Source organism: Rhinolophus sinicus, linkage group LG05, assembly GCF_036562045.2.
Source record: "Rhinolophus sinicus isolate RSC01 linkage group LG05, ASM3656204v1, whole genome shotgun sequence".
Lineage (NCBI taxonomy): Eukaryota > Metazoa > Chordata > Mammalia > Chiroptera > Rhinolophidae > Rhinolophus > Rhinolophus sinicus.
In genome coordinates this window covers 113,417,467-113,443,905 of record NC_133755.1, presented here as the reverse complement: position 1 = coordinate 113,443,905, position 26,439 = coordinate 113,417,467, and the positions used below count along the sequence as shown (strand labels likewise).

Here is a 26,439-nt window from a genome sequence, read left to right as displayed (position 1 = left end):
TAAAGACAAAAACATACTAAAAATGTGAGAAAAGATGAATGGGATGGGAATAGAACAGAAAATATTTCACATTTCAAGCGCAGAGAACGGACCTGAGAAAGCAGCAGTGCTAAGATTAAGAGAATACGCTGTTGGGGGCCAGCAGCCAGGAAGCCAGGTTCAACCTGCAGAAGTCAATGGACTGCTCTCGGAATTAATTTCTTCATCCGTAAAATAAGGGGTGGGCTCGATTGCTTCTGAGTTCTCTTTAACTCTACTGCTTTCATTCATTAAGACATATTTCTAATAGCCCAAAGGATGGGAAGTCAAGGGTACTAGTAGGAAAGTACTGGAGAATTCAAATACAAGAGGAAAAATGGTGAACCTGATCACAAATCAACTGATTCAAAGCTACCTTTATTCACTCTGTACTCTACCGATAAGTATAAATTAACTTTCTTAGACTTGGCATTGTGACTGTTGGCCATGCCCATAATTATTTACTACAATCAGTGGCAGGAAGTTCTTTACTGGACAAGAGTTGGCGTCCGGCCAAAGGCACACCATTCACAGGTCACTGGCAGTGCACAAGGTAGCGAGGCAGGGAAAGCACTGCCCAGGGGCACTCTAGGCCAATGGCTCCACTGGATCTCCTGATTGGTGGCTTTCCTGCCACACACAGAGAAAGGGCAGGCAGGCAGGCAGCAGAGTGGGCAGAAGCGGGAGACACAGAGGAAGGGGAGGAGAAGCAAAGGTCAGGGACGAGAGTTGAAAGCTGTGTGACAGTGGCAGGAGTACAGACAACAGAAACCGAAAAAGAAACAAGCAGAATTTCAAGTCTGGTAAAAGTCGCTAGTAAGAAGCAACAGATACTCACTTCTGAGGAAGTGCCTATTAGAGTTTATATTTGGTCCGTAAGCTGTGCCATTAACACTTCTGATGTGCCAGGGCAACAGCTAAGCCACCCGGGCCTATGCTGAGTATCTTTGATTCCCTGGGCTGGGCCACCTCACATTACACCCCATCAATCAGGGCACCTCTGGCATGTCTGTGTTCCTTGAAACTTAAAATAGATTAATGCAGTTATTAAATTGTAATGGTAATTACCTCCTTCAGAATCCTTTCATTAAAAAATTGCTGAAGTTTTTCATTGCAATAGTTGATGCAAAATTGTTCAAAACTGTTATGTTCAAAGTACTCTGAAAACATAAAACCATAATCAAGAGTCATCATCAAATAACTACACATTGATAAATTTATTTTAGGATTAAATTTTATTGTATCAATGATTAATTGAAGATTAGGTTAAAAAGTACATATAATTGTTCTATACTCCTCAAATGTTCTTATTTCAACTCTTAAATTTTGTTAGGCATTAAAATTAAGTATTAAAAATAACTTGCTTGATAAAAAAAGGTGTTTATCAGGTGAGATAAATGTCATGGTAAAAGATATAAAATGTAAGTCACTTGTAACAATTTTTTTAAGCACGGGTATTAATCTAATTAAAGAAAATGACTTAAAATGCAAGTATTTAGAATTTTTTCTGTCATCTATAAAATTACAGTTATAAAAAAGTTATGGGGGTAGTGGAAATGTAATGGCTGTATGTGATGTCAGAGGGGAAATAGATGGGGGAGGGAGGTTATCAATCTGTGAGGGATATAAATGGTAAATGTCTAACTATTACATTGTTTTGTACACCTGAAACTAATTTTAAAAAAAGTTTTTTTTAAAGTTATGGGAGTGGCTGGATGGCTCAGTTGCGTAGAGCGCGAGCTCTCAATAAAAAGGTCGCTGGTTCAATTCCCACATGGGCTGGTGGGCTGCTCCCCCTGCAACTAAAGATTGAAATCAGCAACTAGACTTGAAGCTGGGCTGCGCCCTCTACAACTAGACTGAAGGACGACGACTTGGAGCTGATGGGCCCTGGAGAAACACACTGTTCCCCAATACTCCCCAATAAAATTTTTTTAAAAGTTATGGATATTAACTCATTTTTTAAATTAAGGGACTGTATTACATTATCGCTAAGATCCCTGTGGCTCTAAAATGTTATGATTCTGTGTATGTGTGTGTTATACTAAAACTGGTGTAGACAGGAAACAATTGTCTGAATATTGATATCTTAAGTAAGTGCTAAGTGTTTCTCTACTTTTGAACAAAAGATGATTTATTATACATTTTAAAGTATATATGACATTAAAACAAAACTGTGTCCCTCTCAAAATGTAAACACTCAGACCCTCCCTAGGCAAAGGCAAATAAACTACAAAAGAGGAAGATACCACTCATACACAGCCAGAAGGAATGCCACTGACAAAGCCCAATGTAAAAACAGTCAGATGTACTTTGAGATTTTTACAACACAGTCATTCAGGACAAAGCAGCATTCAGATGTTGGTGACTCATTCCATTTCTGGTTGCACAGCCCCACAGTTGTTCTCAAATATTTATCTTGATATCTTATTCATTTGGTGGAAACTAACTGGAAATAGCTATCTGTTAACAATTAGCACTAATGATGAATTTTTACACATAGGAATGAGTTTAGTCTATATGCTAGGTCAACCTGTACCTAGTTCTACACTGTAGTGAATGGCTTTAATGACTTAATTCTCTTTATTAGTAGCGCTCAAGACTTTATCTTTATGCAGCTGCACTCACTTAAGAGTACAGAGATATCTCCTAACTATAGCACATTCTCGAATAGCATTATTTTAACACTGATGAGAAAATAAAAAATCGATTCCCAGCTGCAGCCATTATCTGTGTGGAGTTTGCACATTTTCCTCATGTTTGCATGGGTTTTCTCTGGGTACTTAGGTTTCCTCCCACATCCCAAAGCTGTGTGCATTAGGTTAATTGATTTGTCTAACTTGCCTCAGTCTCACAGTGTGAATATGTGTGTCAGAATGCCTTGAGATGGACCAGTGTGCTCTCCAGGGTTGGTTTCCACCTTGTGACCTGAGCTGCCAGGATAGGCTCCTGCCACCCATGACCCTGAACTTGAATGAGCAATTTGGAAAATAATTATCTTACTTGTTTTGTTCTTTCTTACTTGTTAGATCTTTTTTAAATGTATGTATAGTAGCTCACATTTCAATGTTTAATATTAGAAGTGTTTGGGGTCTTTATTTAGAAGTCTGATGATGTTTTTGTGACCAAACAAGATATAACTCTTGTTTATATCTATTAGTCTATGGTAAAACTGGTTTCGTTGTACACCTTTTTGCTTAAAGTCAATTTCCAAGAACCTAAGGACGTTAAGTGAGGACTTAACTGTACAATGGTTTCAATCAACATGTTTTAATTTTAGCATTAGTGTGACCAGAACCCATGAGTCTTTCTTCTTTTTTTTTTTTTAAAGCATCAGCTTCCTATTTAAATCATATTATGAAATGAAATGCAGGTAAAGACATATAACTGAAAATACATCAAGTGAAAAGTTCTGTAAGGGGAAAAACGTGATTTTTTTTATTTTAAACATGTGTGAAAAACTGTCAAACTAACTACAAATTCACAAATGAAATTATACTTACCAAAACCTGCAATATCTAGGACTCCAATAAAATAGGCTGATGTTTCAAAAGGAAAGCATTGATTTACTCTGTTTACCACATGATCAAAAAGATGGCTATAGACGGTCTTTGCCAAAGCATCACGAGCATTGTTTGCTTGCTCCACTTTCAGGGGTACCCTATAAAAACGAAAATTCTTCATAGTAACAATTGTAAAAATAGTGCTAGATACCCAAAATCAAAGGATGTCTAAATATATTCATTGTGAAGAACAAAATAGTTACAAAAGGTCATTTTTGAATAGGCACAGACAAATGGGGCTAAGTAGAATGGTACAAGAGAACAAAAAGGATTACCTACAATTAAATTTTTAAAAATCTATTATTGAGTAAAAGAACTTGAGGCTCAAAATTCTTTTTAACTTTAATTTACACTTCACTGTACATGCTGGATACTAAAAAAAGTATTCAGAGGAATAATCTTCCTTCTGACTTCCCTTAAATGCAAAAGAAATTGTGTTTAATTCAGGATTACCTTAAAAGCTCAGTAACTTAACATTGTTTAGGAAAAATAATGTTTACATCTTAAAATCTGAACTGTCCAACTCTATGATTTAATACAAGTAACTATATGATATAACAGTATTAAATATTGCAGATATAAACACACAGCTCTTGTCCTCAAGAAAATTACAGTCTGATGAAGAAGGATTGCCATAAGAGAAACCCAAACACCACAATAAATGGTGTCATACAGGTAAGCATGTGCACCCTGCGAGCACCAGAAAAAAATGTCACAGAGAAGTAACCTCAAGTGTCATACAGGCCAGACAGATACTTGGATTCCTTTGAAATAGTAATTTTCCAATTTATATTTCCTACAATGAAATTCTTTCCTGAAGTGAATGTTATATGAACAATCCATACATAAAACACATAAAAGAACTGTTCTGGAACAGAAGGGAAATAGAGGAAATGACACCTCAGGACATCTACTTGTGTTTTTACTAGCCTTCCCTTTGGCCCGGAAATATCTCTAAAGAAGCAAGCAACTGTAGGGCACTACAATACATCCTCTTTGCCAAGGTTTTCTTTATAATAAGACTAATTTGGAATTAGCTAAGCAATGAATCAGACTAAGCGCACTTTGCTAATATTTCCCAAAGTGCAAAAGCTGCTAATTTTTTTTTTTTTGTAGCTAAAAGGCTTTTGTAATCCCTGCTTTAACAATTTGTTGAAACTTTTCCTGAAATATGTTGCTAGAATTTACTGCCTGCCTTATGTAGCCAGGTATAGGGGATCTTACTCTTTCCCCCACAAATGAAGAGCTTAGAGTGCCTCAGAATAATGACTCAACGTCAGTTTTATTTTACAGTACTGAAAACAAAAATACCTAAAACATAGGATATTAAGCCAAAAGTGCACACAGATCCAGACAAAATCTAGGAGTTGTTGGTTACTGGTTTTAAAAATCTTGGCTAGGCTCTTATTTTCTTGTCATTTGTAATTTCCTCTAAATGAAGAGTCCTAAAAATAAAGGGAAATCCCTTTGCTGAATGTTTTACTAAAGTAAATTCTACTTAGAAGTTTTATTTTTTTAATATTTTATTCTATTTACTCCTAATAACTCTTTCTTTACATTATAACTCCTGAATAATGGTTCTTCCAAGTATAATTATGAGTAGAAATTTAATTATAAGGAAATAGGGATGTTATTAAAATAGTGGCCATTTTTTCATAAAATTGTGGTTCAGCCATGAATAGTAATGAAAAATATACTATTTACAGAGAGAAAGCAGGTATTTCTTCTTTACAGAATTAATGAAATAGGAATAAATGCTATGATAATATTAGCCTTATTTCCAATATTTATCAACCTACATGACTTCCAATTAGCTTGGAAACTCAAAGTTGAATGAATGTCCTTCAGGAGAATGATGAGCATATGCAGATTAATACTAACGATGACTCTGCTCATTAGTTAAAAACTTTATTCAAGTCACCTCCAGGTTAGTTGCATAAACTTCCCACAAGTTTTCTGACTTTAAAATTATAAACACAAACACAGAATGCCTAAATTCAAATTATACCGTAATTTTTAGATTAAAAAATGTTTAAATAGGAAGGTATTAAGGAAAACCAATCAAAATTCAATATAAATTATAAGAACATGTGCAATTCAAGCAACTGGGATTAATCTGAATAAGGCTTCAGATTTCACTTCTAGTTTCATTATTTGCTAATAGAAGTTTTAGCATGTGCCATATGTAAGAAAAATCACTTTTAAAGTAAAATGATCTGTTGCCTGCTGAAACTAAATAATGGTGATAATTGCACAACCTTGTAAATATACTAAAACCCACTAAATTTCAAACTTTTTAAAAGTACATTATACCTCAAAATACACAGTTCTGAAAAATTGAAAAAAAAATTATCTGTTGCTTAAACCAGTCAAATATTAACATAATCAATTCATATTTTCATAGTTGTAAAAAAGTAAACCTCTCTTGCCTATGACTTCCAAATTTTTCCCACGAAGTATATCTGGAAGGAACAACTTTAAAAGCTGTGGAAGTCAGTGTTAATTTTTATGATGGATTACCATGTTGAGATGCACAGACTTTTGATCTATCAAGCACATATTTTAAAACATTATAACGAAGAGAATGGATCACATATAAAGATCAACTTTAAACGTCAGTGTTCTCAAAAAAAGATCTTTCCTTGACAAACCAAACGGCAGAATTTTTAGAGCAATGAGTTAAGGAACTTACTTTATAACTGTTCCTTTGGTGCCCCCTGCTGTTGTCAGCATGACTCTTGTAGTTAAACTTACACGAAGATCATCTTGATCCAAACCCAGTAATTCAGCACAATATTCCAAAGACTGAGTAGATTTATTCTTCAGATTACAACCACCTAATGAAAATACACATTAATTTGAAACTAAACATTATATAAATCAGATTTTCAAGATCTAGTTCTTAGAAGTATAATTCACTTATATAAAACTATGGAATAGACAAGGTTTATGTATGACTTTTAATTTCACCACCCTTGTCAGACACTCATACCACAAGGTCAACAGGAGACCCTCACTCAGTGTAGTCCAAGATATAATCCCTGCAGCCCATCAATATTAACCTATCACTGTTTCATTTTTTATGACCCTGCAAGTGAAAAATAATAATGATGGATTACAATCCTTGTTAATATGTTAAATCGCTGGAGAAATATAGTGCTTTACCATTAAAATTCATACGACTCCAATAAACTGGATATCCACATGCAAAAGAATGAAGTTGGACCCCTACTTCACACCATACACAAAAATGAACTCAAAATGAGTCAAAGACCTAAATGTAAGAGCTAAAACAAACTCTGAGAAAAATACACATATATAAATCTTCGTGACCTTGTAGTAGGTAATGGTTTCTTAGATATGGCACCAAAATCACAAGCAATAACAACAAAAAGAGATAAATTGAAGTTCATCAAAAAGAAAAACTTTTGTGTTTCAAAGAACAGTATCCAAGAATTGAAAAGACAGCTCACAGAGAGAAAATATTTGCAAAGTATGTATCTGATAAGGATTTGTATCTAGAATATATTTAAAATACAATCCAATTAATAAATTGGCAAAGGACATGAAGACGTTTCTGCAGAAAAGATATACAAATGGCCAAAAAAGACATGAAAAGTTGTTCAACATCACGACCTGTCAGGAAAATGTAAATAAAAGCCACAATAAGGTAAACACTTCACATGCTCTAGGATGGCTATACTCTGATCAAAAGTCAGCGCTGGTGAGGATGTGGAGAAATAGGAAATTTCATACACTGTTAATGAGAATGTAAGATGGTACAGCTACTTTGAAAAACAGTTTCATAGTTCCTCAAAAGATTAATCATAGCTACCATTCCACTCTTAGGCATATACCCAAGAGAAGTAAAAACATATGTCCACACAGAAACTTGTACACAGATATTTACAGCAACAATATTCATAGTAGCCAAAGGTGGAAACAACCCAAATGTTCATTAAAGGATGAAAGGATGAAGAAAATGCAGTAAATCCATACAATGGAATATTACTCAACAATAAAAAGAAATAAAGACAAAAATGAAGTCACAGAAGACCACATATTGTATGACTCCATCTATATGAAATGTGATAACAGACAAATTTATACAAATGGAAAGTAGAACAGTGGTTGCCTAAGGCTGAGGGATTTGTGAGGGAATGGGTGGGGTGGTGCTGAAGGGTATGGAGTTCCTTTTTAGGGTTATGAAAATGTTCTAAAACTGATTATGGCTACAGTTGCACACTGAGTATACTAAAAACCACTGAACTGTACATTAGAAATTGGTGAACTGTATGGTATGAATTATATTTCAATAAAGCTATTACGAAAAAATAAGGGAAGAATACTCAGAAGACTTATGAAAATAAGCTTATTACTACTGTGAAAAATTGACGACCAATAATATATTAATTCACTTAACACTTCTCTTTTACTGTTTTGCAAAGTATCTTACACACTTCCAGGAATTATGTAAGGCTAACATAAGAAAACATTTAAAGTTTTAAAAAGGGAAAATACTGTAAAATAATGTAAGATTTGCATGTTACTCTCCTTACAAAAGAGAACTTTAAATATTTTAAAAACTGTTTGTTATACGTAATAACATACTTTTGTTACGTGAAATTTAAAAACACTGGCAGTCCCAAAAGGTATTTTTTGTATTTCAATCAAGCAAAAACTTTTCAGTAACAGTAAGAGTCTTCTAAACATCTACTGCAGAATAAATTTTCTGACAAAATATTACAAAAATTTAACAGCTTTTGCAGATTGTAAGGACATGCCAAAACAAGTTCTCTAGCAGGGAAAAAAATCAATTCTATTAGAAAGAAACCATTTGGATCATTTGGATCCAACCATTTGGATCATAGGAAGGGTTATAGGAAGGATGGAGAGTAATATAATAAAACCTTAGCTATTAAAATAAAAATAACCTAGTTTATTAATTCCCTTGATTCACTGCCTCATTCCAATACTTTCTGCTTTCTGCTCATTTTCCCTTCAACAGAAGAAAGTTTGAGAAGAAAAATAAAAGATAATGTAAATATGTGTTATGTGTCTTTTGATCATTAAGTGCTTTTCAACTAATTAGATCATGTCACATTTACGATCCTCTGTATACACCTCTGTATACACCTGTATTTTCTACCACAGGTAATAACATGAGGGGTGACAATGGCACTTCACACTTCTAACAACCCTTCCAAAGAGTGCATTAAATATTCTAAACCTATTCTGTGTTACTTAGAACTCCCACATGCTCCTTTCGTATAACCATGCTATAGAGCAAATGAAATTAATTTTAACATTCATTACATTTGCAAAATAAATTTTAAAATCCCTCAAAACAAAACTAATGACAAAATTTGAATGCACACTAAGAACATATCTGATTTTGCTTTCGTTTTTCATTTTAAACTGGTAACAATCTCTATTTTTATTTTACTTTTTCATTAACAATACTTACAGGGATAACTATGTGCCACACGTAAGTACCCACATCATTTTACAAATATTTAAGCCATTTAGTCCCCTTTATAACATGAGTTAGGGAATGTTGTTATCCCCAGTTATCCTCAGGTAAGAAAACTGAGACATGGAGAGGTTAAGTTCCTGGCGCAAAGTCACACAGGCAGTTCACACATGGTCAACAGTCTGACTCAAGAGCATGTGCTCTTAAATACTACGTTGCCTCTGACGTTACTGACTTCACAGCATCATAGGACATTAAATCTGAAAGTCATTAGGACTGTGTATGTCAATCTGTTCATTCACAGATCAGGACACTCTGGAAGCTTCAGTAGCTGGGGACAGTGAGGGACAATTACCACAAGTACTCGAGTCAGTTAGACATGGGTAAAGCCTGGCTCTCACATGTACAACTTCATTAATAACCATTTTACTTAACTTATGCACAGGTTTCACTTCTGTAAAATGGAGATAGTATCCCCTATTTCATTATGTTTATGAAGTTTAGATTATGATGAAATACCATATATAAAAAGGGTCTTGCACGTTGCAGAACCAGTTTTTAAATGCTTTTCCCTTACTCTCATGCCCCTTCCCTATATGCACACTACTGCTAGATAACTATACTTTAAAAGCACCTCTCATGGATTGTCTATTCATTATTTTACAAATGAAAAAACCAAGGCTCAGAGAGCTTCTGGAATCTGACACTAAGGCTCATGTTACTGACTACTACATTAAATGGGGCATTCAATTTTTTTTAACTCAGTAAAAGATTTTTAAATAATGTATTTATGCAGGAGTCAAAAATCTTTTTCTCTAAAGCATCAGATTTTAGGCTTTGCTAGCCGTACAGTCTCTGTCACAACTCCTCAACTGTGCCACTACAGCACAAAAGCTGGAATAGACAAGACATAAATAAATGGGGGGTATGGCTGTGTTCTAATGTTATTTTTACAAAAACAGGCAGCTGGTCAAATTTAGCCATAGGCCATAGTTGGTCAACCCCTGTATTCATTCATCAAACTTCAGATTATACAAAAATTCTTACTCTTATGTAGGGACTGAAACACTTGAGTTAAAAAGTTACTATCATGCAGGCATTTAAATCCTCTTTTTAATTTGCATAAAGTTTAGCCTAGTTTCATTTTCCAGTAATAAAGGATATCGACTTTTATGTATTCAGCTGCCCTAATTAATTGATGCAAGTTTTAATCAATTAACCAGAGAAGTTGTCAAAATACCTTAATAGATGGTACAGAATTTTTATGTTCACTTATTTGGAAAGTACAATATCATTTGAAAAATTTAACTAAACATGATCCTGGTAGTCAGTTACATGTCCTTCAGAAAATGAGTTTATTCCTCATCAGCATCACTAAATTCTTCAAAACAGAGCTCATAACGACTAATAATGAAGCATCCTTCATTTGCATGATTCGCCATGTAACACAATATATTCTAGAAATTTCAGGATATTAACAAACTTGCACACAAATAGATCAATTTACATATGACAAAAAAATGACAGAACTAATTTTACTCCTCTTCAAGAACAAAATAAAATAAAAAAAACCTGAAGTGCTGCCGGCTTCCTCAAAATCAATATTTCCAAGGTGCAGGACACCAGCTACTACCCGGAACAGATCAAGCTTTTCTTCATCACCCAGACCAATCTTCTTCATGGCTGTGCACATTCTAATGAAATCTCCGTGGTCATCTAAGAGAGGATCTTTCAAGGAACCTGCCTTAAGATACTACAAAATAAAAATACATCGATTAACTGCACTTTACCTTACTTAAGTATACTTTAAAAACTCATGAAGTCTATTGATGCACTATGTAACATGCAAAAATAAAATGTGTCAGTGGAAAAACTTCAGTATTCTAACACATTCAAACACCGAATGACTGGAAAAAGTGTACACAGGCTCTCTGTACAATTTCTTTCAGATACATGTGAATCTACAATTATCTCAATAAAAATTTCAGTCAAAATGGAATGAGATGTTTTCCAACTGAACTACAATTTTAACTCTATAGCATTATAATGCTACGATATTATAATTATAATGCTAGATAAAAATAAAAATTGAGTACAAAAGAAGGGAATGCCAGCGGTTAAAATCAGTTAACATGAACCATAGGTCAAAAAGAACTGAGATAAAAAATTGTAATAAAAATTTAAATCTGACAGCATTATGCCCCTTTAGGTTAACTGCCATCAACGACACCAATATTCAACAGTAGTAAATAGTGGACAGGCTAATAACAATTTTTGGCCTGAGAATTATTTTTTAAATCTTTTTGTATAGGTAAATGTGAGGTGAAGTGTATTAGCAAGCATTATGCTTACTCTAAGAATTTATGCAGTGAGTGAAAACATTTCAGAAAAAATGAGGAGCAAATTTGCTTTCTCTCTTAAAAGAACTTGCATCTAAAGTATTCAATTGTTAGATGCATAACAAACTCAGAGAAAGGAAAAGCCAGGCCTGCAAAAACTAGAAAGAGAAAAACAAGTTACTGCATACAGAAAGGCTGAACTAGGAATTTTCCAGAACTTGGCAATAAATAAATAAAATTAAACATTAGGTAACACAGCATGAAAATTAACTCGCCATTAAAGACACCACTAGGAGATGTTTTTTTCCTCCCAAATGCCAGTTGCTTCCAAGCTAAGTTGAAATTCTCTTCCCACAAAATTCTTTAAAATGTTCAAGTATATTTGTGTGAAATTTCTGGAAAATGTCTAGATAAAGAAATTTAATTTTACTCTTAAAAGCAAAGGAAATCACATGCAGCCAAAGTTAACAGAATACACACATCATGCAGAATTTTCAGTCTTGCAATTGAATAGTTACTTCATTTGGAAACTATTCCTAATCAAATATTAATGAATATATTGGTGTTATGGCAGACTAAAAATACTGCATTGTCCTAAAAATGACACACAGCTGAAAGACACTCAAATGGCACCAGGCAAAGGATTCTAATTAGTCAAAATGATCACCTCATCCTCCTGATAAAGAAGACATAAAAAGTAATTTAAACATATTATTAATCCATTGCTGACTTATATATTTTTATATATACACTCAATAATATAAATGAGATTCCTAACATAGTATGCTGACAGAATCAGAAAGAGTACACTTTCTTCTTAGCAAAGTACAAAATGTACATGTTACTCTTTAAAAGAGTAAAATCAAGTTTTCTGTCCTCTCTACTCAGTTTATTCCATGCCAAAAGATCAAATTTACACATATATACATATATTATTTTTTCATTTAGGACAGCTGCAATAACCCACTAGAAAATGCCTCCATTATCTTAGTGGAAACAATACAATTTCTATACTTTGATGACGTTTTATACAAATATAGTTTATCATGACAAAGAAAGATACCATAATAAATATTCATGTTATTTCTTAAAGTTCCAACCATTGTTGTAACAGTTTATGACTTATAATTCAGACAAATGTGTCTAAAATAATAAACAAAATGTCAACTTCAAAAAAATTAACTGTAGGGTCATCTGCTCAGAATTCAAAATAATGGGAATTTTCATTTGCTTTCTGTTCCATGAATGTAATAAAGACGTAATTCATCTCATTCATTTTTGAAAGGAGTACAAAAGATCTGACTCACAAATGCAGAAGCATTAAAAACTAAGTATAATAAAAACTTGTTCAATCAAATATTCAATATAAATCTTTTAATAAAATTAATAAAGACAGTATGAACTAGTCCCTATAATTAATCCTGACTTAGTATTTCATCATATAAGCTCCTTGAGTAGATATAACTTAATACCACTTATTATTTAAACAATGCATATTAAAATTTATAAGAATTGTAGATTTTTAGATCAAGGATTTAATGTTTTTAAAATAATGGTATAACTATAAGCAATTACTCTTAAAAATGTAGTAATTTAGTGAGACCTATGTATAAAACTTTTCATAATATATCACAGAACTATGATGTTTTAAAGAGAAATACAGTAATATATAAGCAGTAATTCACAAGAATGTTTACTTTCTTCAGTGTATACTACAAAGCTTACTTTCAGCCTGGAAGTAAGCAATAAGTTATAAAGGATATATTTTATACTTAATCTCAAATCAATAATATTAGACTAAGTATCAAAAATGTTAGTGAAGGATAATTCTCTCCAATTTAACACCATCATGCTGGGAAAACAGAACAAGAGGAAGGCAGTGCGTTGAGACCTAACCAAGAAGAAAAAGCACCTATAGCTTTTGTGGATACCAACATAGGCATAAAGTATTACATACACTCTAAGAGATTTGGATGAGTCTTCAGTTTTTTAAAGTACAAGCCTAAAAGTAAGAAAACTTATTTGGACTCCAAAATAAAAATTATATCTTTCAGCATGATTTATTTTTGTACTAAAGATTTTAATTTAAAAAACAGTTTACTATACCTCAGGGCTTTTTCGATTCTGCAAAATTTGTTTGTCAGTTTCTTTGTTAGCAAAGTATCTAGTGCAGCCTCGGTTTAAATACTATGAGAAAGAAAGGTAAAATATAATTAACAAATATGATCCTCGGGAAACAATACAGAAGAAAATACCACTTATCAAATAGTGCTAACCATAAAGAATTTCTAAATATCACCTGAGTATCATTTACTCTCTCAATTAAAATCCATCCTTCTATCTATTTTAAATATTTTACTCCCACTAATCAAACCAGGGATGTTGAAAATCCCAGTTCCTGAAAGTAGATTAAATTAAATGATTAACATAAAAATCAATACCATAAAGTTTTCCTATATTTAAAAGGTAGCAATTTTAAATATTCTCAGTGTCAAAGATCTTATTAAAGCTATATATAGCTCATAAGTACTACAGGCAATAATGAAAAGCACCTTCCTACTAAATATGTAGAGTCTCAAATAAGAACACGGTGTGGTTTAATATTTCAAGTAATGTTTTAAATTCTAAATAATGAACAAATATTATCCCTGAGTTTCTTAATTTTTTATTTTAGAAACAGTTCTTTAAAACATGCCTTTCATATTCACTGATAGTGAACACTGACTATACATAAATTACAATACTTGCTTTATGAACCTTCATCGTTATTCAAATAATTTCAGCTTTTATCTCAAGGATTTACTTTGTTGCTAAGTGCTTTCAAAACAGAACAAGGGAAGCAGTTGAGAAGAAAATAACACTACATTGGTCTCAAAGAGACTCTATTAGCCACATTTAGGGGAGGGGAGGCAGGAAGGAAGTACACATGAGGACAAAATGGCAAATTTTTAAAAACATCTCAGCTTCTCTTAAATCAGGTTACTATGATTACACTACATCATGGCATGAATTGCAAGATTAAATATACCACATCATACAGCCACCAAAGAAAAAATTACAGTAAATATTGAATAATTTGGGGATAAATTAATATTTTAGATGATCAATGCATTTATCTTTCACCCTCTATTATAATGAAATATTAAAATTAGGTAAAACCAGAAAATGATATGTAATGAGTTTTTCCTTCTACCCTAAAATCTTGGGGGGAAAAATAAGAGAAGGGAAGAGAATAATCCTGGTCAGCATTTTCAATTAACTATTTCAAAAAGGAGCTCTATTATTTAGTAATACAATACTACTTAAATATAAAGAGCCCAAACAAATGCTTTCTTTGCTAGCTAGAGTTTTATCCCCCCACCCCAATTGTTTTATCAAATACCTGACTTTTGGACAAATTGACTTAATATTAAAACCTAGGAAAAATATTTATTTCTTCTAACTTTTCTGTAACTAGAAAGCTGAAAACTGTTCTTGCCACCCATTCTCACTCTATGCAAGCTTGATTTATATTCATGGACCTTTGCATGACTATAACAAATGCTTCCATAAAACATATGCCAAAATATTTGAAAATTTTAAATAATGCAAGAATTTTACACCTTTTATTTTGCAAAATACAAACACAAAATTTTAATACAAATGTTTTCTAACAGGTATGTCTACAATTCTGTATATACTAATTTGGACAGAGTAGTGACAAAAAAAAATGGAAGTGTTCACCCTACTATAGGGTTTTCCTTTGCTTTACAACTTTATGAGTTATAATCGGAGGCCTAAACTAAACTACAGAAAAACCTGATGCAATTACCAACACACTTTCAAATCACTTGAAAGTCTAATCTTTGTGGGGAGGGATACAGAGGTGTGTGTGTGCATGCATGAGAGGAATGTCTGGGTGAAAGGTAATGCTGTTCCTCTAGTCTCCTCTTGTAAGAGAGGAAATCATGCCTCCCAGTGCACACTACAGAGGCAGGAAACTCTGATCTGATCAAGGATTTCAGCAGCTTCCCTCTTCAGATGCCTGCCACTGTGCCAGGAAAGGCCATCTATTCTGAGATACACAAAAACTATACTCAGAAGCCTCCAAGCAGAAAAAAATGCTACATTAAGACAAGAATAGTCATATCGCTTTATTGTTACTTGATTGTGAACAAAGCCACATCATCATTATTACAGTTTATATGATTCACAGTAATTTCTTTTCAAAAATCACTGTAGAGAGAGATATGCCTCTTCTACTTTCATGAAAATAACATGGGCAAGTAACTTCAAATCCGTGAATTTGGTGAGTTCTAGAGGTTAGACATTTTAGAAGTATATAAATAGATGCAGTTATAAAGCATTTTAAAATAATAAAGTTTTAAAATTTCCAAACACACATTAAAAGAAACTGATTGAAGTAATAGAGAGAAGCTGGGTTGCAAACACACACACACACACACCCAATTAAATATGTGTCATGATTCCCAAATGGAGGACTCCTGTCCAAACAGGACTATGAAAATCACCTGGAGAAATTTATACAAACTACATGCCTAACCCCCATCCCATATCTCCCCTATATCCTTCACTATTTCCTAGCTGAGAACTTGTAAATTATGCTAACCATCCCCAGTCACCGCTCCTTGAAACTCTATTGGCTTATGATTCGTGGCATGCCTAATTTTCCTTGTACTTATCTCACAACTTCACGTGTGCTTTCTTTCTTGGGCAACTCTTCATCTGCTCATCCTCTTCAACACCAGAGTTTGGATGCTGACACAGGCTTTTTTACATTACGCAATCTCGCTAGACAATCTCATCTACCACTGTCATCATTTCAACTACCACCAGAGTCCTGGCATCTCCCAAACCTGTTACTGCAACACTGACACAGATTACTATACATAACTGTCCTCTGAACATCTCTGCTCAGATGATCCACAGGCTCCAAAACTGAACTCACCCTATATGCTAAATCTTCCACCTGGTCCCAATATGGTATTTACATCCACCCAGGTCCCCTAGTAAAATTTTGGAAAACTTTTCTAGATTCCTCCTTATCCCAACCATATCCAGTATCCAACTCTATCAATTTTACCTCCTAATATTTTACACATCACCTCCTCTACAACCCTGCCATAAATAAACCAAATTCAGGCACTGAGTAACTGCTACTTCATGCATAGCCATAGGTTCCCAACCAATTTACCCACGGTTTCAATTTCTATCTATCCCATCCTCTTCCCCCTTATAGGCATCTCCATATTAAAGCCAGAGGTGAGTATAGATCTGACATCCAATTTTCTCCTTAAAGCCTTTCAATAGCTCCTTATCAACTATAAAAGTTGTCTCAACTCTCTAGCCTCACCTCCTACCAGTTCCTGCCTACCTTTTACACTGTTTCTTGCCTTTCTTTGTTCATCTTTTTGCATCTACCAGGAATACCCTTTGCATCTCTCCTCTATTTAACACTTGAAAATCATTCAGGGTTATGATCAAGCATCACTGCTTCAGAAGCTTTTCCAAAATACCCAGCATCCTATGCCATAGCATCCTATGCATATCTCTTTCTTATCATTAAACATATCAGACTCTGTGTGTGTGTGTGTGTGTGTGTGTGTATGTGTGTGTACACGCAGTTCCACCAGATTCTAAGTTGCTCAAGAGCAAGAACTGTGTCTCACTTATTTTTTTAACCCTGGTATTATGCCTGGTACCCAGCTGGCAAGCAATAAGTATTTGTTGTCGAATTGAATTAAGAAAGATAATCACAGGTCCTTTATTAATATTAATTCAGTGGTCAAACTGTTTTTTTAACAAAAAGTCAAAGGAAACTTTAAAGTCAGCACTACTCAATTTCTTATTGAATTTAAATTGATAAGGGGGATTTAACATCTATCCTTTTACCTATCCTATTACTTACCTCTTCTTATAATGTTGTATTACAAACTCAGCAGTAAACCTCAATAGAGATCTACTTAGTACAGAAGTCATTCTATCACATTAAACTAGATTTCATGCAAGTTACATAAAACTAGGTATCAAAATCCACTGATACAAGTTTTATAATTGAAATCAATTCAATACGCAAAAATTGTATTAAATTTTTTCATCCAACCTACCCGAAAATTATCTGGGGAGCTCAAATGAAGTTTTTCCTGAATATCTTGAGAAGCACCAGCACACAACCTATAAAAGATATGATAATTCCTTTCCTCTTTGCCTTGAACACAGATCCTAGATTTCTCTAGAAGATAATGTGAAACAAATCCTCCAACAACTGAACTCTAAAAAACAAAACAGAGAGAAAAATATATTTTTGCATTGAAAGTGTTAAAGTATAATAACATTAAAGTACTATCTTTTCTAATAAACATTTGGTCTATCAAAAAGACTGTAGTATTTATCAAATAAAGGGAAGAAAAACATTAGATAACTAAATGTAAGTTAGAGTATTTATAGAGGTCCTAATGCACATATATTCTCCCAGGTCTCTTAAGTGACAGAGAGAAACTTAAACAAATTTACTGTGAGTTCAAGTACAGAACTAATTCTATCAAGATCCTTGTATTTTTCAAATATACCATCGCAAAACTGACTCTCACTTACCTTTTCATTGAAATGTATTTCTACAAATTTTCCAAATCGACTGCTATTATTGTTGCGAACAGTCTTTGCATTTCCAAAGGCTTCTAAGAGTGGGTTAGCTATTGAAAAAGAAATAAAAACACTCCATCAAAAAATTAGCATGAAGGAAAATTAAAAACAATATGCATAGTATGTTTCCATTTACTAATAAATACATACAGCTAGAAAAAAATGTTCTCAAAAATACTAACATGAAAATTCACATGTAATGTCAAATCCCACAAATAATTATTGACTACCACTATGTTCAGGACCTACTAAAGTATAAGAAATGGGAAAATTACTCAAAATACATTTGTTAAATGTAAATGTAATGGGAAAGACTAAATTTTTTTTTTTAATTAAATTTATTGGGGTGACAATTGTTAGTAAAATTACATAGATTTCAGGTGTACAATTCTGTATTACATCATCTATAAATCCCATTGTGTGTTCATCACCCAGAGTCAGTTCTCCTTCCATCACCATATATTCGATCTCCCTTACCCTCATCTCCCACCCCCCACTCCCCACCCCCCTTACCCTCTGGCAACCACTAAACTATTATCTGTGTCTATAAGTTTCTGTTTCTCATTTGTTTGTCTTGTTCTTTTGTTGTTTTTGGTTTATATACCACATATCAGTGAAATCACATGGTTCTCTGCTTTTTCTGTCTGACTTACTTCGCTCAGCATTACTCTCTCAAGATCCATCCATGTTGTCACAAATGTTCCTATATCATCTTTTCTTACCGCCGACTAGTATTCCATTGTGTATATATACCACAACTTCTTTATCCATTCATCTATCGAAGGACATTTTGGTTGTTTTTAAAAGTCACTAGTTTACAAAATTTATAACTCAAATTTAAAAATCACCCCCTAAAAATTTGAAGGTTTTCACAGGTACATCAGCCTACGAGTAATGATTATACAATAATATTGTAAAGATTTTGTAGGGTACCCAATGGACACTTCTCTCATTAGGGAGAACACCTCAGGGATGGTGCAGATGCCTGATCACTGCACTGTACACCTGAAGGTGAAGCTGAATTATAATGCATGTCAACTATAATTTTATATGTATATAAAATAATTTTATATATAGCCTTATATGTATAATATATATAAAATTATAATTTTATATATATATAATTTTATGGATATAAAATTGTATACATAATGTATATAAATTTATACATTATATAAATTTATATACATTATGTATACAATTTTATATACAAAAAATTTTATATACATAAAAAATTATAATATATTAAAAATTAAATTAAAAATTATAATATATTAAAAATTATAATATATATTATAAAATTATATACATATAAAATTATAATTATATATAAATATATATATTATTTTACATGTATACAGTCACAAGAAGTGGTGTACAGCATTAGGAATAGAGATTGTGGAAATGTAACGGCTGTACACGATGTCAGAGGGGTAGTAGATTGGGGGAGGGGTGTTATCACTTTGGGAGGGATATAAATGATAAATGTCTAACTATTACATTGTTTTGTACACTGGAAACTAATAAAAAAAAGAGTAATGATTATAATGTAGAAAACAGCAAACCTCTTGTGACAAAATTCATCCAACAAAACACAAGTTAGTTTATAGAATTGCCTACAAAAGATTCTCAGTAAAAGTTTGTAAAATCCCAATGAACAAATGTAAATTTTTAATTGTTTTTATTTTCTAGTCTTAATCTCTCTCTCTCCCTCTCTCTCTCTTGCTCTCTCGCTCTCTCTCTCTCTCTCACGCACACCACATGACTAGAAAAGGGTCACTAGAGTATATTCTTGTATTCACGAGAGTCTCAACTATAAACATACCAGATTAATGTCTATCTTACATAGTCTCTATCAACCACTTTATAAATTGCTTCACAATGTTTATTGCTAGAATCTTGCCTATGAAATCTTTTAAAATCTATTCCTCTTATTCTATCAATGATAGAAAGCTTAACTAGTTAAAGATCATTCCCCAGTTGTTTCATTTGCCAAATAAGTCAGAAAGTATTAAAAGTAAAAGAAATGTTATCATATATACCTCACCTTTCAGATAGGTAAGAAAACTGAAGCTCAAAACGTCAACTGACTTGTGGAAGGCCTTATGACAGGCTACTGGCAATGAGGAGAATCAATTATAAGTCTCCCTGAATACTGATGACCTACCGGTTTTTGCTGAAGAATTTAATATATTAAGTAAAATATCCAAAAGTAGGGTAAGAGCCTCTCTATAGGAAAATTATATTAATGCTATTAATGGTACACTCATTCCAAAATCAACAACCTGTCATCAATTAAGGATGGCACCAAAAGATTTCTGTCTTGCCAGTAAGGAGTTGTAAAAACATTTAGAATTATACTTTCCAACTTTTCTTAACTATAGCACAGTACATATTGTACAATATAGTCCTATGGAAGAAACCAGGCTTATATCCAGTTCTCAAGCGAGTTGGAAGTAAACAAATCAAAATACTAATTAGTATTTTACTGAATTAACCCATAATTTGTTCTTGTTTACTTACTCAATTTTAAAGGGTGATTTCTTCACTAAGGTAAGGTACTTTACTATGAATAAAGCATTACTTAATAGATCTTCATACTTCAGTGTGTTATAATAACACACAGTGAGAACTGTAAGTAAAACTAGAAGACTATTTATACCAAAAAATATGATCATGTTATTAGACCATGCTGTTAAACTCCAATGCAAAGTTTATTAAATTTCCAGGTCATGTCTGAGTTAAATGAAAATAAAAACATTCCTTATCAGTCCAAAATAAAAAAAGAAACATGAAAAACTTTATTGATGCAAACTTTGAAAATATTTATTAGTTGGATTTACTCGTATATGCATCTACATACATGTTTTACATAATTATGGAAAATGTGCATAACATTTGCTAGCTATGATCTAGCAAAATGCACGGACACTGAAGGCCACTAATACATTTCTGTTCAACTTAAATTATTCTTTAAAATGTCAAGAATGCTAAAATACACATTTACTATAGCAGATAGTTAAGATATCTGGGTTTGTATCACACTTCCACAATTGAAAATTGCTATGCTTTTTCAGCAAGTTACTGAAACTCTCTTTACCTCAATTTCTCATTTGTAAAGTCGGGATAATAGTACCTACTTCATTCTGTGAAGATTTATATTAGATAACACATTTAAAGCAAATCAGACAATGCCTAATATATTCCACATCTGTTAATATCATCATCATTATTAAAATACTTCCTGAGTGCCTAATAGGGGAGAGTGAGGAAGAGGGAAGGAGAGTGTCCAGAGAGGCCTAACACACCTCAGAGAACTACAGAGAGACCAATATGAGTAAAGCATAAGGATTCAAAGGAAACATGACTCCATTTACACCAGAGGAGGCAGCGGCCAGACCATAAAGAGCACAGGAGGAGACGTTATGGATTTGGGGCTTTATCTTGAGAAAAATATGAAGCCATTAAAGGGTTTAAATATAACACGTTCATTCCAACTCCCATACAGAGAATAGGTCAAAAGGAAACAAGAATAAGTGAGAGGAATCTTTCATGCAAAAGGATGGTACAGATGCAACATGATGGTAAACTTACCCAGTAGTCTCCAAAATGGGGTACAAGAAGACTTTCTAAGGGTATGCAAGCATTGGGAGCTTAAAGAAATCAAGTTACAGACCCTTGCCTTCCAATTGTATTCTTCTGTTAAAATTATTTCCCAAAAAAGCACCCAATTTCAAATAACCATCTCGCTCTCTCCTTCTTTACACAAAACACAGTCAACAAACAGAAGGCCAAAGAGCTTTCTGTGTTTCTTTCATTCACTTAACAGATATTTAGGCAACATATGCTATGTATCAGGCACTATTGCAAGGGTTTGGAATATATAAAACTCCCCCCTCTTAGAAATTACATGTGCGGTGGGTGGGGGGACAATCAACATTCAGTAAATGAGAATATGATATCTGAGTGAAGACTTGAAGGACAGGGAGAGTCTTTTGATCTCTGGGAGAACATTCCAGACCAGTTAAGACGATTATTGTAAGTTAATGTCAGTACATATCAGACAATAGAAAATCAAAATTTTTAAAATTAACAATACCTTCAACAATTCTGTCATCAATATCTTGACCTGTTCCATAGGACTCAGTCAGATATCTGTTTAAAATATAGGATAAAAAATTTAGATGACAATAATATTGCATACATTAAATTTATAAATTTAATTTTACTTAATAAATATATGTAAAATTTTAACCCTGGATCATTGTAATTATTTATTTAAAACTCACAAATTTATATTTAAATGCAACTATTCTGTTATAGCTCTGTAAATATGTAAAATTCTATTTGGATTACCTTTAACATCTCAATCAGCATTATTTTTTTAAACTGTTTTGGGGAATATTCTGACTTTATCAACAATTTGGTTTTAAATATGCCCCACGTTTCACACAGCAATATTCATCTTCTGCATTAGACTCCAAAGTCTTTTGTGGCAGTCTATTAACTCATACTGCTGAGATAAAATACAGTAATCTGCCACTGAACAACTAGGCAGTTACCATTTTTTCTGTTATAGTAAAAGATAAAACATGATGGAACAACTCCTTGCCTGATACATTTCAAAACAGAGTAATCCCTGATTTACAACATAAGGTTACAGTGTTAAGTTTACCATTTCTTAACTATTTGTTCATTTTCAAAGGTATATATGAACTACAAACTCACCACATAATTATTACATATTATTACAAACTGAATTACTTAGAATTCCAAGAGCATTAGGAAGTATTCCCTTAACTGGAATTGCATATACATATCTGACAATAACAAACTCAAATTGGTTTCATACAAGTAACTCTAAATACCATACATATTTCCATTAAAAAATAGCAAATTTTCAAAAAGGGACCCACCATGCAGCAATCAACTAAGAACTGTAATACTATGAGAACACCACTGGCAAGAACTCAGAATGCACTGGTCCTAGCACGTAGCCTCTACACTAGATTTAACATCCCTGATTATTTAAATTGAAAGAATTAAACTATAAATGAGCACTAAGGTTCCTTCCATATTTAAAATGTTAGGATTTTAAACAAGTTGTAGAGTTTAATTTGATGGCAGCAAAGGAGATACCTTACAATGAGGGTTGTGGGGAGGTAGAAATAAAGTTAATCGTTATAAACCTAATGTAAAAAACGGTTTCAACCACACTAATAGCAGGACTATTGAGAACCGAATATAAAGAATAGTTGTAGATTTCCCTTTGCCTAACCAGCACAGATCTCCTGCAGGATCCTCATAAGAATAACAAGACACTAAAATTGTCATTATATGCAGATGACATGATACTATATATAGAGAACCCTAAAGACTCCACCAAGAAACTATTAGAGCTGATAGATGAATTTAGTAAAGTAGCAGGATACAAAATTAATATTCAGAAACCAGTTGCATTTGTATATACCAATAATAAAACATCAGAAGGAGAAATTAAAAAAACAATCCCATTTACAATTGCTTCGAGGACTATAAAATACCTGGGAATAAATTTAACCAAAGAAGTAAAAGATCTGTACTCAGAAAATTATAAGACACTGAAGAAAGAAATGAAAGAAGATACAACTAGATGGAAACACATCCCATGTTCATGGATAGGAAGAATTAATATAGTTAAAATGTCCATACTGCCTAAGGCAATATACATATTCAACGTAATTCCTATCAAACTACCAACGACTATGGAAGGCAGTGTGGAGGTTCCTCAAAAAATTACAAATAGAATTACCACATGACCCAGCAATCCCTCAACTGGGTATCTACTCAAAAATTCTGAAAACATTTATCCATAAAGACACGTGTGCTCCAATGTTCATTGCAGCTTTGTTTACGGTGGCCAAGACATGGAAACAACCAAAATGTCCTTCGATAGATGAATGGATAAAGAAGTTGTGGTATATATACACAATGGAATACTATTTGGTGGTAAGAAAAGATGATATAGGAACATTTGTGACAACATGGATGGATCTTGAGAGTATAATGCTAAGCGAAATAAGTCAGACAGAAAAAACTGAGAACCATATGATTTCACTGATATGTGGTATATAAACCAAAAACAACAAAAGAACAAGACAAAGAAATGAGAAACAAAAACTCACAGACACAGACAACAGTTTAGTGGTTACCAGAGGGTAAGGGGGGTGGGGGGTGGGAGATGAGGGTAAGGGGGATCAAATATATGGTGATGAAAGGAGAACTGACTCTGGGTGGTGAACACACAATGGGATTTATAGATGATGTAATACAGAATTTTACACCTGAAATCTATGTAATTTTACTAACAATTGTCACCCCAATAAATTTTTTTAAAAAAAGAAAAATAACTACCAATGACATTTTTCACAGAAATAGAACATATAATCCTAAAGTTTATATGGAACCATAAAAGACCCCAGATAGCCTCAGCAATCTTGAGAAATAAGAACAAAGTGGGAGGTATAACGATACCTGACATCAAATTATACTACAAGGCTACAGTAATTTAAACAGCATGGTACTGGCATAAAAACAGACACATAGATCAATGGAACAGAATAGAGAGCCCAGAAATAAATCCATGCCTATATGGTCATTTAATCTATGACAATGGAAGCAAGAATTTACGGTGGGGTAAAGACAGTCTATTCAATAAATGGTGCTGGGAAACCTGGACAGACACATGCAAAAAAATGAAGCTGGACCACCTCCTTACACCATATACAAAAATAAATTCAAAATGGCTTAAAGACTTAAATGTAAGATCTGAAACCATAAAATTCCTAGAAGAAAATATAGGAAGAAACTTTACAGACATTACCCACAGTAAGACTTTTACTGATATATCCCCTCACGCAAGGGAAGTAAGAGAAAAACATAAACATGTGGGATTACATCAAACTAAAAAGTTTTTTCACAGCAAAGGAAACCATCAATAAAACAAAAAGGGATCCTACTGAATGGGAAAATATATTTGCCAATGATACATCCGATAAGGGGTTAATATTACAAATTTATAAAAAAAACTCACTCAACTCAACTCCAAAAAAACAAACAACTCAATTAAAAAATGGGCAGAGGACATGAAGAGACATTTTTCTAAAAAGGACATACAGATGGCAAACAGACATATGAAAAAATGCTCAACCTCACTAACCATCAGAGAAATGCAAATAAAAACCACAATGAGACACCACCTCACCCCAGTCAAAATGGCTATCATCAATAAATCAACAAACAACAAGTGCTGGCAAGGATGTGGAGAAAAGGGAACCCTTGTGCACTGTTGGTGGGATTGCAGATTGGTGCAGCCACTATGGAAAACACTATGGAGGTATCTCAAAAATCTGAAAATGGAACTACCTTATGATCCAGTAATTCCACTCCTAGGTATCTATCCAGAGAAATCCAAAACTCTAATTCAAAAAATTTTATGCACTCCTATGTTTATTGCAGCACTATACACAATAGCCAAGACATGGAAACAACTAAATGTCCATCAGTAGACGACTGGATTAAGAAACTGTGATACATTTATACAATGGAGTATTACGCAGCCATAAAGAAGAAAGAAATCTTACCATTTGCAACAATATGATTGGACCTAGAGAACATTATGTTAAGTGAAATAAGTCAGAAAGAGAAAGACAAATACCATATGATCTCACTTATATGTGGAATCTAAAGAAAAGAGTAAGTGAATGAACTAATCAGAAACAGTTTCAGAGACATAGAGGAAAAACCGAGGGTTGCTAGATGTGGGGGGTGGGGATAAGGGGGAAGGTGAGGGGTTTCGAAAGCAGTCAGTAACCACAAGGTTGCCACGGGGTTACGAAAGTTAATTTGGGGAATGTAATCAATAATGTTGTAAAGATTTTGTAGGGTATCCGATGGACACTTGTCTCATTAGGGAGACCACCTCAGGGATGATGTAGATGCCTGATCACTGCACTGGACACCTGAAGCTGAAGCTGAACAATAATGAATGTCAACTACAAGTTTATATAGATAGATAGATAGATAGATAGATAGATAGATAGATAGATAGATAGATAGATAGATAGATAGATAGATGTGTGTGTGTGTGTGTGTGTGTGTGTGTGTGTGTACTTATAAGAAGCGGAGTGCAGCATTTGGAATAGAGACAGTGGAAATGTAATGGCTGTGTGCGATGTCAGAGGGATAGTGGATGAGGGGAGGGGGGTTGACACAGTGTGAGGGATATAAATGACAAACGTCTAAGTATTACTTTGTTTTGTGCACCTGAAACTAGTAATAAAATTTTAAAAAAAGAATACCAAGACAGAGCAGTTTTCAATCTACACGTTAGCTTCCACATAAGGTGTCTATTTTTAAAAGGGAT

General features: G+C 33.4%; 1 protein-coding gene across 10 annotated transcripts in view; it reads right to left on the bottom strand.

Annotated features, from left to right (window-relative positions):
* The window catches only part of MYO6 (myosin VI), a 136,390-nt gene that overhangs the window by 43,370 nt on the left and 66,581 nt on the right, over window positions 1-26,439 (bottom strand). For all 10 annotated transcript variants that reach the window (XM_019729586.2, XM_019729589.2, XM_019729590.2 and 7 more), the window contains exons 7-14: window positions 22,135-22,190; window positions 17,988-18,085; window positions 17,501-17,665; window positions 13,500-13,580; window positions 10,627-10,807; window positions 6,274-6,418; window positions 3,522-3,679; window positions 1,087-1,178 (exon numbers count right to left, since the gene is read on the bottom strand). In XM_019729586.2, the coding sequence (XP_019585145.1) occupies window positions 1,087-1,178; window positions 3,522-3,679; window positions 6,274-6,418; window positions 10,627-10,807; window positions 13,500-13,580; window positions 17,501-17,665; window positions 17,988-18,085; window positions 22,135-22,190 (976 nt within the window). The remainder of the gene's footprint in view (window positions 1-1,086; window positions 1,179-3,521; window positions 3,680-6,273; window positions 6,419-10,626; window positions 10,808-13,499; window positions 13,581-17,500; window positions 17,666-17,987; window positions 18,086-22,134; window positions 22,191-26,439) is intronic.